At 31.2% G+C, this 19,899-nt stretch overlaps 2 protein-coding genes across 2 annotated transcripts in view; one reads left to right on the top strand and one right to left on the bottom strand.

Annotated features, from left to right (window-relative positions):
- LOC134710251 (cleavage and polyadenylation specificity factor subunit 2-like) overlaps positions 1-11,665 on the bottom strand; it is a 132,774-nt gene extending 121,109 nt beyond the window's left edge. The window contains exons 1-7 of the mRNA XM_063570526.1: positions 11,569-11,665; positions 9,261-9,468; positions 8,203-8,362; positions 7,475-7,580; positions 6,636-6,765; positions 5,855-5,970; positions 5,028-5,116 (exon numbers count right to left, since the gene is read on the bottom strand). Of these exons, the coding sequence (XP_063426596.1) occupies positions 5,028-5,116; positions 5,855-5,970; positions 6,636-6,765; positions 7,475-7,580; positions 8,203-8,362; positions 9,261-9,409 (750 nt within the window). The 5' untranslated portion in view covers positions 9,410-9,468; positions 11,569-11,665. The remainder of the gene's footprint in view (positions 1-5,027; positions 5,117-5,854; positions 5,971-6,635; positions 6,766-7,474; positions 7,581-8,202; positions 8,363-9,260; positions 9,469-11,568) is intronic.
- A 1,876-nt stretch (positions 11,666-13,541) lies between these two features.
- Positions 13,542-19,899, top strand: part of LOC134710252 (uncharacterized) — a 28,694-nt gene continuing 22,336 nt past the window's right edge. Inside the window, exons 1-2 of the mRNA XM_063570527.1 lie at positions 13,542-13,745; positions 15,957-16,016. Of these exons, the coding sequence (XP_063426597.1) occupies positions 13,647-13,745; positions 15,957-16,016 (159 nt within the window). The 5' untranslated portion in view covers positions 13,542-13,646. The remainder of the gene's footprint in view (positions 13,746-15,956; positions 16,017-19,899) is intronic.

The following is a 19,899-nucleotide window of genomic DNA, read 5'->3' on the forward strand; positions in this document are numbered from 1 at the left end:
ATGATAAAAATATAGCACGTCATTTCTTCTTTTTCAAATTCCAATTTCGAAGAGATAGCAACATTTGTTTTCTTTTATTTTGCCTGTGTGCATCATTTCAAATCAGAGAAAAAAATGCAATTTTGAAGTAAAGTTTTAATCCCAAGTCTCAATTCAAGATTATGAATGAGTAGAATATATCATTACGGTTAAAGAAAAAAGGTCAGGAAAGTTTTGTGGCACTTGTAACTGTAATTTAATGTTTAGTGGAATGAGAGGTGAAATGAGTTCAGACTTATAACATGTTTAATACATTTCAATAGCATTTTTTTTTTAGTTTAACAGAAGTCTACTGCAAGGGATGCTTAAATGACTTCAATGTTTTATCCTGGAAGATCTCGCACTCGGTCAGCTCTATGCTTTCACTTATTAATAGTTCATGATAATAGATCATAATACAAGAATTGAGAAGCCTGTGGTGAAGCAGGGGCTGATCTAGCCATTTAAAAAAATGGGGGGGGGGGGGGGGGGGGGGGGGGGGGTCCCAACCCAGGACAAAGGGGGGTTCGAACTATATGTCCCCATTCAAATGCATTGATCGGCCCAAAAAGGGGGAACCCAACTCCCGTAAGGATCTGCCAATTACTTGTCCTATAATGTAAGCGTTTGGAGTGTCAAATCATTTACATTAAACGTTTTTTATAGGATATTACTTTTTTTATTATCAATGCTGACCCCCCCCCCCCCCCCTCAAAAAAATGTATCAGATAAAAATCGTTGAATGTAAATCATTTTAAACTCCAAATTTTTTTATTAATGGAGTAATAGTTTACTGGTTGTTATTCACTTTGGTTCAAGTCTGTCACTTCACAACATGGTATTTGTTTTTCGTAACTATTTTTTCATGAATAAGGCTGTTGATTTTCTTGTTGGAAATTTTTTGCATTTTTCATATCAGGGTTTTGTGGCCTACAAATTATGTGTTTGTCCCTTTAATTGTTGAAAAGAGTTTGGTTGTTAATAGTTATTGCTAACATCGACTTCATTTAACCAGTGGCGGGTAGTTGACTCATTGGATGTCATACCACATCTCCTTATTGTTTTATATAATATAAATAGGAAAGCTATGCATTTGCATTATGCAGAGGCTATATTCGTACGGCACATCGCTAGGTAAACCCGTGTAGCAATAGGCAAGACAGTATGAATAATCTCCGTACATTACACTGAGTACATTTTTGTAACATTTCATTAGGCAAATTTTTAAAGCATCGAACATGATAATTCTCATAAGGTCGCATTCTTATATAATTAATTTTACACCAGTTAATTTAAAGCATTACTAGTATATTCATCGCTATTTAAAGCATTCCCCTGCACAAATTTTATTGCATAACACTGCATGGGTATGTTACGGTCGTTATTGCACTGACTAGGTACGTCGATCTCAAAAGGATCATATAAGGTGTAAGGTTTTCATTTTGAAAATACATGTATGAAATATCTGCGACGAGTAGTTATACCAAATACTCCGATCTTTTCTAAAAAAAAATTAATGTATACATAAGCGAGTCCTTCTTTTTAACCTCATTTCAGTATAAAAAATTCTGAAGATTAAATGAAATGAAGCGCTTTTCTGGATTAACCTAGATAAGGGACACTAAAGGCAGAGCATTTTAAAGCCACGGATGTATAAGAACTAAAATAGTTGAAGAGCCATAGTATGCTTATTGTTTAAATCCGTGTTACCCCAAGGGTGACTGGGTAAACGAAATATGGTCGCTTGGTCTTCTCCCGACCGGCAGTAAACATTTGCCGAAGAGGAGCCTCCGTTTGGCTGTGCAGGATTTATTAAGCTCGCAGTCATGCACGTCCGGTCAGAATGGGAACGTTAAATCTGATGCCTCGTGTAAATTAAGAGAGTGCCACACTCTATGCCCGTTAAAAACCATTGCAACAACTATAATTTAAGGGTTGAGTATGTGGATTGTTGCACACGGCAAAATTTCTGTCCCTATCCAATATACCCTCATTTTCTAGTGGCACTCCAAATTTTCCAGACCATCATCCCGGTTTGCCTCTGTTATGAACAAAACTTCCTATTGTATTTATTATTAACTTGTTCTCGTCCTGAACATGTTTGCCACTGGACGTTAAGCAACCAACAATCAATCAATCAATTTAAATCCTTAAATGTGGATTTTCAACAAATAATGCATGGACCAAACAAATATTTTCTTATGTTACTGAAAATTCATTCAGCAAACATTACAATATTCTTTTTCATTTAGTTAAAGAAAAGGGAAAGTGGTCGAGACGGGAAATTTGGTAAATTAAAATATGTTTTGGCAGAGATGCGTCTTGAGCATGTGTGTAAACATGACTAATGAAATAAGTTTATGATGTAGACTATATTGTGTGCAAATCCTCAGATAAACAACATGCAGAAATGACGAACATGAAAGTATGCAGAAAATAGGTCTACTTTTTTAAATACAAGCATACAGAAGTAAGATTTAAAACGAGGTGTATACCCGATCTTAGTATTAAAGCCGATCAATTCATTCTGACAACACTGTGTTAACCGGGACAAATTCAAACTTTATATTTGATTCATAAAAGAATCCATGCCAGCATTGAAAAAGGTTCGGAAATCACTCTTATATAGAAAAGATGAAATTAGAGTCTACGGTAAATTTCTTTCATTTGCGGTAAATTAATTAACAAACTTGCATTTTCTTTTGCGACAGAAATATTCTTTAAAATCGGTTAGTTTATTTCCTTTTCTATTTATAGCCTTAGATCATTTGTAACACATAGGAAGATGGGTAAAACACACGCACGCCATTGCTACGACATTGTACGGTATAATAGAGTTTCGACGTACAGTTGTGGCGACGTTACTGCAGACAATGACGTCGCCAGATAATTTTAATGTTCCGGCCAAAAAACTAAACTTCAACAGAGAGTAGCGTAAAAACTTATACGGTTGCTAAGGACTTTCTTTGCACCGATGGATTTGTCTTTCATTTTTAAATCGTATATCAATTTTAGAAAAAAATCCATTGTCCAACAAATTCGAAAATCTTGATAATGTTAAAATATCAACTAATTTTGATGATTTTCCCTATATATCCTTTGCAATTTTGGTGTATCATGTAGTTAATTTCAACGGCTCGTATCTCAAAAACGAAGACGGTTACCCCCTTTTTTATTTCATTTTCTGGTGTAATTTTACAAGCAGAATTCGTATGTGAAATTTAAAAAAAATCCATTGTGTAGTTTAATTACATGCACTTCGCCTTAAGGAACTTATGGGAAGAATTGTATAGTTATTTCACAAATTTCTTGGATTTTGGAAATCATATTCAATGAACAATGGTACTTGTTATGAGAATATTGCTGATTTGCTTTATTTAAAATACATTTTAGGGTGTAATTCCAATAGCACAGTACAATAAACACGTCTTCAAAAAACAAATACCAGCATCTCTGTTTGCTATAAGAAATTCATATGGATTAGTGATTTTTTGTCATTATATTTGATTATGTTTTATTTTGTAAGGGGAGACAACTCTATTGCAATATAAAAAAATAATGTTATTGAGAAAACATTTGTATCAATCCAGTCGGAAACCAGGTTGAAATAGAACAAAAGAATCGAAGCTCTTTGTTAGAGAAGGCGATAAATGTTTACTGTATTGTTTACTATAGTGACAAATTTTTAAAAGTTAATAGAAACAAACAAAACTGAAATTTCCTTCTCAATAACGAGGTGTTTTATTTCAAAAACACCATTTGCATAAGTTTTCAATTTATCTAGTACATAGTGAAGCAGAACAATTAGATATCAAGTCGACGACATGGGTATCTTTCAAGTTGGATGACGAAAATGCATAACCTCCGATTTTTTTTTTTAAATTACCACAGACGGAAAACATCTATTAGTTCAGTAATTTTCATGTCTGCCCTTCCTATATGTGACAGAAGAAATAATTCCAAAAAATAGGTAACAGTTGTATCGAAAAGAGAAAATTGAGTGCACCTAATTATGTTAGGAGGTGTTTGAGTTGAGTATTTTGTCTAGATATCGTACAAAGTAAGAATATTTCATACATCGTCTTGCTTCAGATTCTATCAGTTTCATATATTAAAGCTACAGGTTGACTTTATAACACAAACAAATAACAGTACTAAAAGATGAAATATATGGGTCAAGTGAAATACCTATCTAATGAGTCACAAAAACAGAAAAGGTGTGTTCGAATAGCTATTTTTTTACTGAAAGTACATGACGACAGTCTTACAAGTTGGATGATGAAAATGGATATCTTCGAAAAATTCTAATTTTTTGTGTGTGATAACTAGGGTTTATAGTCTTCAACTACTAAAAAAATCTAGTCTGCCCTTCCACGAAATATTTAATTAGAATTTTCGAAAATTCCACCTGACAACCGATCAGACAATAGTTTTAAAGTTGAATCAATGCAGACAAGATCATTAACTGATGCTCATTAGCTAGTTGAATTTTAAAAGCTAAATATAACTGACATATATAAGGATCGTATTGGTGCAATGTGGATAAAATTATCTGTTTCCAAGAGCAAAATTGGTAGCGCGTCATCGCTACAATGGCTTCCATTTCTACGATTGTGAAAATGAACTGGCGTAATGGGGAGATAATTTTGACGAAGTAGGATCCTGACTGAATCTGTATGAATTTTCTTATTTTAATTCTCTTGTGATAAGCATAGGTTTGGAAATCATCTTTTGAAGTACTTATTATAACCAAAGAAATAGAGATGTATGAATTTAAGTGTAGGAATAATAACTATATTTTATTTAAATTGCAGGAATTAAAACAGATGTATCTTTCTGGAAACATTACTGTTAAGTTTTATTTCTTGTTAACTCTTCTTCCATTTTTCAAATGTGAAAACAGTTTAAAAAATTTGAAAACAAACTATTTTTTTTTTAAGTTTGTGTTGCTTGCAAAAAAGGCTTAAACCATGTCATTTTTAACCATAACTGGAAATATCATTCATTACCAATAACTGAACCAGTTCTAGCATTCTGCCAGCTGTATCCACAGCAACCAAAACATTACCATCATTTCTCATTGTCTGTAGAATAGTGGCTGAAATGATTACACATATAATTAGGCGTTATAAAAGCAATACATGTATAGTAAAAACTATTTCGTATAAATATTGGAAAAATAATATTAAACCTTGAAGAAAATTACCTGGATTGAATCAGACTCTATGTGCATTCATGTTAATTAGCAGCCAACATTATGACATGGTATTATTGTCACTATTCACATGTATTTATTACATTTAATATAATATTAGTTAACTCTAACATATTTCTTTTTCATGAATATAAATTATGCTGTGTGTGGTTCAAAAAATAAAGTAAGCACAAAAATAATTCATAAAATCCACAGGTGCCTGAAGTGGGATGGAGAGTTTCGAAACCTATTAAGATTCCATATTTGCCCAAAACTTAAAATGTTCATGATTCTTTCAGAATCTTTTATCTCTTCAGTTATGGTGGAGGCATCACTGAAGAGATAAAAGATTCTGAAAGAATCATGAACATTTTAAGTTTTGGGCAAATATGGAATCTTAATAGGTTTCGAAACTCTCCATCCCACTTCAGGCACCTGTGGATTTTATGAATTATTTTTGTGCTTACTTTATTTTTTGAACCACACACAGCATAATTTATATTCAATTGTTGAAATGTGCATCTGCTGCAGATATATTTGTCCTGTTTATAATATTATACCATAAATCCAAATGTTAATTATCTCCCCTTACTGTATGTTAAAATAACTAAACTGTTAAACTTAAGCAATATTATGACTTACTCATTAACTGTTCATCCCTTAGTCTTCTTCTAGATTGTATGTATGAAGCATTGAAAGCATCTGTGATCAAAACTGATGATCTGGTTATTGTATCTAATACACAACCATTCAAATGTCTGTAAAATATACATGGCTTTTAATGTTTCGTATTAGTACATTTTTTTCCAGCAACGAGATATTCTAATGTAACATATTCTAATTGGACAAATTTGTGGCATAAATGTAACAGTGCTTCTTTTCTGTTAGAAGATTATATCTTTTTGTAGAAAGTGCATGACAACATTACCCTGGGGTCCTTTTCTTTATCCTGAAGTTTTAAATGCGTGTGTGAGGATGATATACATTAAATCTAGGATTGATGTTGGAAAGCTTTCAAATAAGTAATATAGTCCCAAATACACCTTTCAAAGCATCAAACATTGAAACTGTCTAAAGTTCCTAGATCCATAACAGGCAAATCATTCTGAGATATCTTTTTTATCATAAAGACTGATGCCACATAGATGAAAAACTTCTATGTTGCACAATACATTTGAAGGTGTTTTTTTTTATATACTTCTTTTCCTCAATGTGTTCATTTGTTTCAATTGCAATCTCATTTGCGTTTGTGTTTTTATAAATTGTTACCCTAGTTTTCATAATCATGATAACTGTTTATACAACATTTCTATAGGACAGTGGTTTTTTTTTGTGTTTTTTTTTAATTTTCCATTTTATGTCACAAGGGTAATAAAACCAAAACTTCTGCCTAAATATTCAAAGCAATAGCTTATATAATAACCTTTCTTTTTTATGATTATAATCTATGGCATATATGATCTCTTCCTCGCCATCTTTAACGATTCTCCAGATACTACCACCAATCATGTGACCTGCAGGTAGTGGGGTTATCTGTATTCCATGACCTTTACCTAAAACATAAATATCATTAAGTATATCTCATTCTTAAGGACTGTGATATACATAAATTGATCTCCAATTTAAATAAACAGTGCAAATGAGGAATATCTTGGTTTCTTGTCGTAAAGATTAAAGTTTGCAAGTGATAAACTAAAACAAACTAGTGATTTTTAATTGATTTGAAATGAAGTGACATATATAAAGCTTTTTTTGCTGGAATTCATACTTCTTTGTGATTTTTTAAAAAGTTTTTCCAGTAGTTAAATTTTCATTTATTTGTATTTTCTTCAGAAAAAAACCAGCACAGAACAAATAGGTCAGAGAGGTGCACAAAAAGAACAGATGGGACAACAAAAAGGCAAGATGGAAGCACAAAAAAGGGCAGACAGGAGCACAAAAAAGGCAATTGGGAACTGTGCTCCTCTATGTAGAGCTAGCTAGGACATTAAATTCGGAAATTTTGCAATGGTTTTATAATTGTGTAGAGATATATGTATGCTTTGCAAAACTCCTATCTTTAAATATTTTAGCAATATCTGAAATCCTAATAATTTAGCTCAAGTTTTTGTCTATTGTTGAACACTAGCAATCAACATCTAGAATTATAGTGAGATGGTTTAAAGGGCAACTAATTAACTTAAAACTGCCATAGTAATAAAAAGATTTCAAAACAATTTGGTTCAGAGTGATACAAAGGTGTTTTTTTTATCTCATACCCACCTTTTAAATGAACCGTTTGTGAATATTTGAGTTGTGTGATTTTATCAAAGGCATGGTCAACATCGTCTAATGTGAAGATCTCAAAATCTGTAGTGTTGTGTCGAGACTGTAATAAGAAAATCATTGTAATTTATGAATCTTGAAGCATCATGTACATGATGTATGTCAATATTATCTAATTCACAAAATTCAATAGATGACAAAAACAATTATAAATGTTCATTTATCAACACATTAATCTCAGTGTCTTCAGCTTTAACATAGAAAATTTGTGCCTTTTTTACCTGTTACCTTAAACAACACTTGTGCTCTAAAATGGTGGACATTTGCACTATAAACTTTGATAAATCTATACATATTTTCACTATTCCTTTACATTTAATCTTTATTAGTTGAAACCTTATCAAAATTAACTTTTGTTAGTTAATGCATATTTACCATGGTTTATTTCCTATGGATGTGCTCAAATGAAGCAAAACAGAAACTGTATATTTTGATGTTTTTATTTTTGTTCGGATGATTTGGGGTCTCATGTTACAACTTTTAATTCATTGAATATTTCTATCAATTAAAAATAACATCTCACATAAAATGTCCTGCTTTTATAGAATACAACATAAACTTAATAAAAAACAACATTAGTGGCATTCAGCTGTTTCTACTCTTTGGTTGGGTTGTTGACTCTTTGACATATTGTCCATTACCATTCTCAATTTTATTTTGCTTACCTGATAGAGATCATACATAAACATTTGTCCCATTTTATAGACTGGTACTGTGGCATATATTGGACAACTTAATCCTGCCTTTCCTACCATATAAGGTAGTGCACCAAGGTGGGCATGGTCTGGGTAACTCAGTAAAACTGCATCTATCTGATGCATGTGTCTGAAATCATCAAAATAATTCCCAATTTAAACATAAATATTCAAATACACAATCAAAAGTATAAAAGTTTTACAATAAATTTATGGTTATTCCATTGTTAATTACCATGGACTATATGTATTTAATAGAAATAAAATAGAACATACAAAATGTACAAGGGACTGTATATTTTTTATGTTCTTGTTGTGGTTCGATGCAAAATCATAAATAATGTCTCGACAACACATATCATTGTATGAGTCAGAACTCAGAAGACTGAAATTATCAGATTTATTTTACATGTGAAAGTATTAGTTTTGATTTTACTGAGAAATCACTGAATCTCATTGCAACCAAATACAATATTTCTGTTGTCTATTATTTTTACAAGTTTCTTAACAATAATAATTTCATACATATGTTAAGTTGACCTTTGATGAATCTGGCTACTTTTCAGGCCCTTTTTGGTCATAGACCTTTTTTATACATCCTTGGCTTTTTCAGCGTTAACCATTCCTGATGATGGTAAATCACAAAAAGAGCTTTGAACACATGAAACTTATAAACCGTTTTTTATTGCTAGTATCATCATAAAACAAACATAACTGAAAGCAGCAAGGCCACACTTAAAATATTTTGTTTTGCCCAAACCCTACCAAAAGTAGGTAGGTAAATGTATGTACATGAATGTATGCATTGTCCTTCTTTCTTTTTTTTGGCAAAGAAAAATTGAAGTGTCAGATGTTTTTTTAGGTCTTCATGTCAATCTGATAAAAACAGACTTTTTCACATCAGGAAAATAAAAGGTTTGGAGTTGGTAGTTATTTTCTTGGTAGGTATACGTAGGATTAGGGGAAACAAACATAATCTTTTTTATGGCCCATGCATCTATTTATATCTGTATTTTGATAATTCTAACCTTTTCAACTGTTTTATAAAATCCATATTGAAGTCTTCATCCCAGCCACAATCAAGAAGGAAATGGAATTCATCCACCTGCAGAATGTAACATGGAGGAGATTCGTCATGAGCTCCAGACAGAGGCTGAAGTCTAATAATAGATGTCATGTTGACTCCTGTTCTTGTGTAAAGTTGATATGGTCTAAATTAATCTTGCATCTTTACATCTGAAAGAGATTGTACATCTTTATTAGAAAATCTGTTACAATGATAAATTGATTGTTGGTTGCTTAGCGTCCTGTGGCAAGTTGAATTTGAAATAAAATTAGCACATTTTGTTTGTTTCAATCTATTTCTTCACTGGAAGAAAATATCCTTTGACAGGTCCTGTTGTCAAAATAACAATGATAAAGTTAAGACAACCTTTTATATAATGTTTATGGGTTGCTGTCTTGATGATGAAAACATAACTCTTACATTTTCTTTCACCAATTACTAAGGTTGATGTTCTTACATTGCAGAAAATATTTGGACATAACTCAGTGGTTTTTTTCGTCAATTGGTAGTAGTCCGAATAACTTCCAATAACATTTTATTTGAGACACAACATTTTTAACTTAAATATCTCAACAAGTTTGGATTTGAAATACAGTATTTAGTCTGAACATATGTAAATGTCATAACCAAATGACACAACTGACACAGTCACACCATTTCTTTCAAAATATCACAAACTAGTTTTAGTCTTTTTTTTTAAATGTAATTTTAATTCAATTATTTTTGCATCACTGATACATTGGCCTTCTTTTACTTTACATGTACCTAGAGTAAAGGACTAAAGGTACCAGTTAGTTCCTGGTTATGGTAAGGTTAGTGAATGTTTAGGTTAGGGTTAGCTTTTAGGGTTAGGGCTAGTTTTTGGTTTACAGTATGGGTTAGGGGTTTAGTTTAGTACATAGCTCTTTGGGTTGTCTCAAGTAAAAGAAGGCTGATATATCAAACAGAGAATAAGGGAATATCACCAAGTGCTTTGGATAGTAAAAAGCAAATTTATACAAGTTATTTCTAGAGTATACATGCATTTGTGTTCATATAATACTAAAATAATTCTACTTTCCCAAAGTGCCTTAAACTATAACTTTTAGTACCTATGAAACTTCCATTTCGTGACAACTGTGCATTTATTTATACATATTTATCGTTTGACACACAGATCAGACACATAAATTGCTTTTCTAATATGACATGCTTCTTTTGCTTTGTGAATTAAAACCCATGCTCTTATAAAATTTGTTTGCACATGGTCATGCGTATATTGACTACTGCAGAATAATGATTTGGCATGCATTTAATATAATTCATTACTGTAAATTCAGAAATTAATGCGAGGTTTTTATTATTGCGAAAAATGCGACTAAGTTTTAAACGCAATAATTTAAACTTGCATTTTGAAATATTTTATATGAATTTAACAGGATTTTTCTGAAAATCGTAAAAATTAAAATCGCATTTAAGTCTAAAATGACAATATCGCAATAATAAATGCACGCAATAATTTCTGAATTTACAGTAACTTAAAATTAAACACTTCTTAAACATTTGTTAAATGATGCACATGTTGTTACTAATTTATTTATTATGACTGTAATTTGCAAAATATTGTTTTGTCCTATGCTTTTTTATTCATCAATTTGGGAATCAGAATATTTTTTTCAAGAAAAATAGCATTTTCCATCTGAACTTATAATTTTATTTTAGACATAAACAAAACGTTATTGTAGCCTTGGACATTCGTTCTGAACATGCATGAAATATTTGCCACTGAACGTTAAACAACCAACAACCAATCAATATCTAGGACATTATAAAGCTGGCATTTAAGGTAGCGCCTTCCTCATATTAATTACTACTTTTTTTTAAATTATACCCAGTTTTTACAACACAGGCACTTGTTTCTATCCATTGGAAGAACCACTATCAACGTATATTAGAAACAAGTGCCTGTGTTTTACAAGCATGATGCCAAAACATTTGAAAATGACTTCAAATAGGTGCCGAATTGACCATTTGCAGACTGGTACTCCGCCACATCTGAGGTGCTGTTAGTCCGAATAACAATGTCGATGTAAGGCGTCAAAGAAAAAAATATAATAGCCTTTTTAAGACGTCATAATTATTTGGACTACATTATTATCAGTGTGGATATGTTCATGTTGATTTGTAGTCTGGTTTGTGCCGGTTAGTTTATTAGCTTTTATGGGACCATTGTGTTTATCTATTATAGTGTGGATGAAACTAGTACTGTTTATTACAATAATTGATTTCACCTCATCTAATTCTAGCTTTGAAACAATTGCAAAGTGAATAGAAAACACTTTGTTTAGGCGGCCAAGAGCTCACGTTGGTTTACACCGGATGTAAACTTTACATTAAAAAGGGAGCTAACTTCGGTTAAGTCTCACTAATTAGCGACAAAAAGAATTTTAGCGACAAAAAGCGTCGAGAAGCGACAAGAAGAATAATATTAGCTAGAAGAAGCGACAAGAAACTATTTAGCGACAAGAAAACATTTTTTTTATTGAAATTACTTATTCCCAATAAATATTAAAAGAATATGCAAAAAAAAAAAAATGAAACTAAGATCCAATTCAGTTGCTATTTTATTAGGTATCTAACAAGAGGAAAACATAATTAAACTGTGAATATTTTTCATCATTTTATTTAGTGTATGCTCTCATTTAACCTTGACAATATTTATCATGTTTATGCATATTGATTGAAGTTTAAAGGAAATTGATGACAATCTTGAGTTTTCAACAGGTGTTCAGTTTTTACAATGATTGTATAGTCTGGAACGTGTAATTGTATTGTCTGACGCGTGTACAAAGTTGAAGGTGTTAATTGGATGTTATTGTAGCAATAAAACAAGGGTCACGCGCCGCGTTAATCTCATTTGATGTTCTACATTGTGTATTACCTTAGGGTGAAGCCACAGCTACCGTTGGTCCTGTCAGGAAAAATTAATTGTACAGTAAGAAAGGAAATAATATTTCATGTTTTTGTTTCAATAAATCCTTCAAAAGGAAGGTGACAAATCTTTGCTTTTTTTCATTCTATAGCGTGTACATTTCCTTTGCTCTTACAAATGTCTAACGTGACGGTTCCCAAATTGCACCTATTTTGACAGTTTTTTTTACCTACGTTTCTGTATGATCAAGAACAAAATTTCCATACTGTGTTTATTTTGTAGCCCCATTCTTCTTTATTAATATATAGGTACACCAATTTGATTTTTTAATTCATATCGAGTCATAAAAAACTGGTTTGAATCAACCTCCAAACTATCCATGATTCCGTAATGAGGAGTACCCAATTGCATCCATGCTTAAATTCACATCTCCAAAAGTTTTGAGCAATTGGATATTATTCCATGCGTATTCTTCATATTTTACTAAATGGATACTTATCACCTATTGTATTTGCTAATTGTAAAAGGATGACCGGTTTTAATGACTCAAGTTCGCATGGTGACGTTTTCGTACATTTTGCTTTTTCAGTAAACAGTCCATCTATTGATAAATACTGTGAACATTTTGTGTATATCTATATATGTTTACCTATGTTGAAAGACGTGCATAGTATAAAATCATAAAAAAATGTTTACTCTCTAGAAAATCTTGTAAGATTTCCGTTGATATTTTTACTAAATAGGTGCAAATAAAAGTCAATTTGGGTACCCTTGCCTTATCAATATAATAATGAGAATTATCGCTATTTTGTACATTTTTCCTTTGATCTTTTTTTGTGATAATTTTCATATCATGCTTCTCGCTTGAGATGGAAAAATTATCGCTAGAAACTAAGGAAGGAGGCCACGTGGCGTTGCTAACGAAATTGACATGAAATTGACAATGTCGTCATAGGTAAAATAGCGATAAACAGATTATCATTGGCCATCTCAACTCGATTGCTTTTCTCACTTTCGCTGTACCAGCTCAAGCGAGAAAATCAATCTCGTTGAGATGATCAACGATAATCTATAATTATCAATTTATTTCTGCCCGTATATTAAAAATGACTAAATGCCAATTTTTTTAATTATAATTTAAAAAAAATGTTTTCTTGTCGCTAAATAGCTTCTTGTCGCTTCTTGTCGCTAAAATTATTCTTCTTGTCGCATCTTGTCGCTAAAATTCTTCTTCTTGTTGCTTCTTGGCGCTTATTGTCGCATCTTGTCGCTTCTTGACGCTTCTTGTCGCTAATTAGTGAGACCCCTTCGGTTAAGTCATTTCCGGTTGAACTTTGTTACTGATGCAGAACTTATGATCACTTGTATGAAGATGGATATGAAAGTTTCTTTTCTAATCTAGTTTTTATTTGGCGTCTTCAAATATGAAAGTGATGAATGATGTATCTATTCTTAGTCTCAGCTTTTGCAATACTAACTTGTGTAGTTTTGATTCTCTTTCTGAAGTTTTCATCTGATAAACAACATCAGCAACAAGTGAGTTTCTGTTAAAAAAAAAGTTATGACAATTTTGACGTTTGGATAGTTTCAAAGCAAATTCATTTTCATGCCAGTTCTATACTATAGTTATGATTAAGACTGATCAGTTAGAGATATTTTGAAAGTATTGAGGTCTATAAACGCTTTATCTGTTTATCTTGTTTATTTTTCCATTGATTGTTTTTATGTCATACATCATTTACATGTACATGTACATGATGTAAGAGGTTCTGGTTAGGGGTTTCTAGAAAATTAGACCTGAGCTAAATAAATCTATCGAGAGAAATGGTTATAAATAATAAACATAATAAAAAGTTATGGTGTCTAAAATCATAAATTGAAAAAAAATGAAAATAACTAACAGAAGAATAGAAATAACCCTATAAATTATAATAGAAATAGAAATGAGGACCCTCACCCAATCTCATATAACTTTATACCTGGCTTGGGGTAATTGTAATCATTAGTCAGCAGTAATTCACTAATTGATTACATTTTTTAAAGTAATCATTGTAATCATTAATCGCCCAGGAATCTGATTACATTTTGATTACATTCTCATAATCATGGCAAAGAAAGCAATATAAAATCGTGTGTATGAGCAATATGAACCTTTTGCATATTCAAATTTGACGAATAATACTTTTTAAATTAGTTTTGTTTAATACTATTTAAATCACTTTATTTTGATCAATTAAAAAAATTCCAGCATGTTTCAATCTTCCAAGTTGGTTATGAAATTCCTTGTAATCGGATGTAATCAATGTATTACTTAAAATTAAGTTAGTTATTTACCAAAACGGTGTAATCATTCATTTAATTTAAGCATACAGTGTATAATTGCAATTTAATCAACTCATGTATATACATATACATGTATATTGAAAGTTACTGAATCCATCTCTGCTCCAAACTACTTGTAGTGAGTTAATTTTTTTTCACAAATTTACTTTATACATGTATGTAACAGTGGATTCAGTTTCTTAATAGAATTGGCCCTTGGTCATGTTAAAGTTTAAACAGTAAATTTGATGTAGATAATAAACCCTTTAAGGTGGTATGGGAGTCTAAAATAAAAATGATAGAATTTGTTCATACTTTGTCAGAATGTAGTATCTATTGATACATGTTCAAAAATATTATAAAAATGATAGGTCACCGCGCATTTTCTCAAGCTACAGGTTGTGACAAAATGACAAATTTTGTATGGATTATACAGGAAAATCCAATATTTTGTGATTAGAAACTAAACGAAATGATAGAATTGTAAAATAAATTAAAAAAAAAGATAGCTTTCAGACAATGCTTTAAGAATATCAAAAGAAAAGATAGGGTCACCGTGCGTTTTTTCCGGCTTAAAGACAAAATAGGAAAAAATCATGTAGAGTCCTTCAGAAAATGCACTGTTTTAGAGTTACCTCCCCTTAAAATGCAAATTTGAAAATATTCAAAAATAACCAAAAATAATATACACTTGTAAAAATATTAATATTTCTAAGTTACATTCTTATAAATTGGTTCTTTTAAATGAAAATTCACATAAATATCTGCATTCCTGCATCTAATTTTGCTAACTTGATAGAAAATATGGACCTTAGAATCTCTGTTTTTTACAATCCAAGATGGCGAAAGACACCCATACCACCTTAATTGATGCATGTGTAATTAGAAATTATTTCTTTATGTTTTGCAAAAATTTCAATATAAAACATGACCTTAAATATAATGATGTTGTTATTTTTTTAAGCAATTTAACAATTGAATCAAATAAAAAAAATCTCTATCTCTCTCTCTCTCCATCATGTCCATTAATGTAACATTTGTCCAATGGTTTATCACAATTATCTCTCTCTCTCTCTCCATCATGTCCACTCATGTAACATTTGTCCAATGGTTTATCACAATTATCTCTCTCTCTCTCTCCATCATGTCCATTAATGTAACATTTGTCCAATGGTTTATCACAATTATCCAGCTGCAGCAAACAGTGGTCATTTGACAAAATGTTTCAGCTGAACCAAAATGAAGAACAGATAAAATGGACCACAGGTTTATAAAAATTAAAAAAACATCAATCAGTTAAAGTTAATACAGGAAATTGTAATACATGTACATATTGTACATGTATGCTCTTAGTGAGCCAATTTAGTGGGAAATGGATATGAATAGAGATAATGAAAAATAAATGCATATTTTTTTCTTTAATAGCAGTCCAATGAGATCAAGATAGATGCAGTAACCTTTTTAAGATCAGTGAGAAGTACTAAGGTATGTCAACATTTCATTTTACATGTATGTAAATTTATTTTTTGTTTTGCTTTTTGCCCTACTTCAATGGATGGACATACTAATCTTTTCTGTTCTGTGTCCCATGTTTAATCCTGTATCATGTTAACTAAGCTAACAAGTTGTGGTCATATCCTCTTGAAACAGAAATAAGAAGATGTGATACGATTGCCAACATGGCCAATGAGACAACTCTGCACAAGAGACCGAATGACACAGAGTCAACTATATATATAAAAAGAAAGATGTGGTATGATTGCAAATGAATCAAATCGTTACAAGAGACCAAATGACACAGAAGTTAACAACTATATATACTTGTTCTTTATTATGTAAACTTTTTAAGGCTTAGGACAGAATGTGGTGATGTTTAACCTTGGGCTGTACATGTAGATAGTTTTAAAGCACATCAGAACCAAACAGAAAAAATCGAAGTTTACCTTGAAGTTGTGGTCACACTTTGCTGTTCATGAATATTAATTATTACCTTTGCTCATTAGGCCAAATACATCTAAAAAAAAAGTAAGGTTAGGGGGTAGGGATATTTTTTTACATTGGGCGGCTATTATTGAGGGGTTTGATGGGGCGGTCTCATCACGATTCACTAGTTGATTTTTTTGTCTATCGCAATTCACAGAAAATAAATTTCTATGATCACGGATCACGAAAATATACAAAAAATAAATCTGTAGAAAACAAATCACAATAGCGAAAATGGACGGATCAGAAAGAATGAAAATAACCCATCAGGACCCCTCATTATTAAAACAAAAACATGGGGGTCGTTTACCAAAGTTTGCCCACTCATTAAATGTTATAAAACTTCTACACAATGCTTATTCATACCACAATACTCAGATCTAGTACAATATTACCGGTATGTTAAGAGGGTAACTGGAATCACAAATGGCCTTATGATGTGCATATTTTAACAAAATAATCTGGCAAATTAGGGTTTTGAGCCAGATTTCATCAGTTCCACGAATACAGAAATGTAATAGTGAGTGCAGGGTATGGTGTCCAATGGAAACATATTGTTGTTTTCTTCTTTGCTATTGTTTGATCATGTTAAATGCAATGAAGCTATCTTTTGCACTCTCCAAAAATGTATTTCTTAGTTGGTCTCTCTTTATGTTTGTATTCAGTGATATTGTTGGTTTTTTTCAAAACTACCTCTGCCCTTTTTTATTGGGAAAATATGTGTCATTTTCATCAAATTGGGAAATAAAAAATAAAACAAAAATTTGACTGAAACTTCAATTTACAGACCCCCTTTTAAGAGTCTACCCTTGCTTTGAAATAAGACCCCTTTTCATCAGTGATTTTTCATAAATAGGCTCTCAAATCTGCACATATAGTCATTTCAGGCATGAAAAATGTTTAAATGAGTGTTTTTCAGTTTGTATTTATGCACATTTACTACTAAGACTGCACTGTTTGGGAAAAAAGTTGTCTTTTTGGGAATAATTTTAAGCCATTTTTTTTTCAAATTGGGATTTTTCTCCAGGGGAAAAAGCCTTTATTCTCCGCTAATTTAAGGCAAACAATATCACTGGTATTGAAAAGCCCACTTATTGAAATGTTAATAAACATTGGATACATGTTTTAGAGATTTCTTAAAGTATTTATAATCTAATTCTTATAAGGGGATGATGAGTGACTTTTACTATCACAATACAATTGTCCAATATTGTACTAAAGAATGTACATGTAATATGATGTATGCTCCTTTTTAACCCAAACATCTTCTATAAATTAATGAATAAAATTGAGAATTGAAATGGGGAATGTGTTAAAACCACAAAAACCCAACCAATGGATCTTCAATGTAGCGAGAAACTCCCGCACTTGGAGGCGTCCTTTAACTGGCCCCTAAACAAATATGTACATTGTATACTAGTTTTGTGGTTTTAAACGATGTATTTGTTCAGTTGACTTGTGTATTTAGGTTTCTTGCTTTCATGTTTTTCTTTTACCATATGTAACATCTCCAATTTAGCACCATATAACTGATTCACTGTGTACATACGTTTCTTATGTATTCTTACAAGTGCAAAGGAATGAAAACTCAATTGTCCAATTATTAAATGGATTATAACAGACAAGAAGTAGATTCAAATTCAATATTTTATTATAGTCTCACCACATGCACATACTAACATAAATGAGAAATCACACAAATAGAATTAAAACATTAAAACATTTGCATAGTATGCACCAATCTTAAAAAGATTTATGAGAGTCTTTTTACTCTTTTAAGACCCAATTATATACATGATATACACACATATTTACACATTTATAAGTAACTGTATACCATGTGAAAACCTTAAATTACATGTTATATTTTTATTATACCTTTGTATTATTTTGATGCTGGCAGGAGCCATCCTTAATGACCATTTTAACTGTTGATAATATGTAACTATGCATAAATTAGTCTAATTAAACTGCCTATCAAAAAAGTAAACCACATGAAAGTTGAGTGAAACATGCCCCAGGCTTAACTGTTGCAGTTTAAAGGAGAATTGTATTTATAATAAATGTAGCTAAAACATAATCAATTGACTATGAAAGTGCTAGTATCTTTTTTGTCAGTTTTCACAATTAATCATTAAAGCAAATTTTGTCAAACAAAAGTGTGCCTTTTACATCTGTCTTGTTATAAATTTGTATAAACGATATGTGCAGTGGATATATTTATAAAAGCATTTCAATTTCAATATGATGTCAAGATAAGGGAAAATATTGGATAATTTCCATGTCTATTTTATACTCAATGAAGTTAATATATTCTTTTGATATGTAAGAAGCATCTAAACTACACAAATTGAAAAACCAAAATAACATAGACTTTTCTACTAGCCACAAATGTTTAAATCCATTATAAAAGCAGTTGGATAGTTTTATCTTTGCCAAGGATAAATGTATGTTTTGTATTGTTTATTGTAAACTTCATGTTTACAACTATAATTTGTGCAAGTTTATGTATTAAGTTGAATGGCTGTGATTTATTGCTTTGTGTTTAGTTTATATTGGACCCAGTAATTGATTTTTCTTCAATGTCATAAAGAAAAGATATGATGTACATGTTGGATTTAAAATCTTGAACATTTGTCTTACTTGTGAAGAATAATTCCTCAAACAATTTAAAAAAGTAAAAAAAAGTCAACGACTGGTAATAGGAAAAATGAAATTAAATCAGACCTTCAGTAAAAATTATAGCATCTCTCAGGGGTCCTTTAACAGGGGACAAAATTGATTTTAACTTTGGTGAAACACTGTGATAAATGTCCAAGCACTTAAATAGTATCAATCAGACATGCACTAAAATACAGAAACACATACTTTAGTCGTACTTAATACCTGAAGTGGATACACTTTAATCAAGTAGATTATTGTGTAATAATAGGAAGTTACCAACATGTAATAAAGAGCCTAATAACAAGAGACAAAAAAAAAAACATTATTTCAAGTAGTTATATACTCTCAGTAGCATGAGTAGTGCGAAAGAACAGTAAATCCTGAGGCCAAAATTAATAATAGGTTTGTTTGCCCAAACGCTACCTACCCAGAAAAAAGCTGCCTACTCAGATTCTTTTATTGTCATGATTTGAAGAAGTTTTTTTTTAATCAAATAGGCATGAAGACTTATTAACATTTGATACTTCAATTTCTTTTTTTGAAGAAAAAAAAAAGAAAATGCCTACCTACCTACCCACTGTCTCAACCTTTGGGTAGGGTTTGGGCAAACCAAAATATTTTTAAGTGTGGCCTGACTCCTTTAAACGAAACCTGTTATGTAAGGTCGTCTTGGCCCCTGTACTTGTGATATCTATGCCTTTTGAACCCCTTAATTTAACAG

Source organism: Mytilus trossulus, chromosome 3 (genome assembly GCF_036588685.1).
Source record: "Mytilus trossulus isolate FHL-02 chromosome 3, PNRI_Mtr1.1.1.hap1, whole genome shotgun sequence".
NCBI classification, from domain to species: domain Eukaryota; kingdom Metazoa; phylum Mollusca; class Bivalvia; order Mytilida; family Mytilidae; genus Mytilus; species Mytilus trossulus.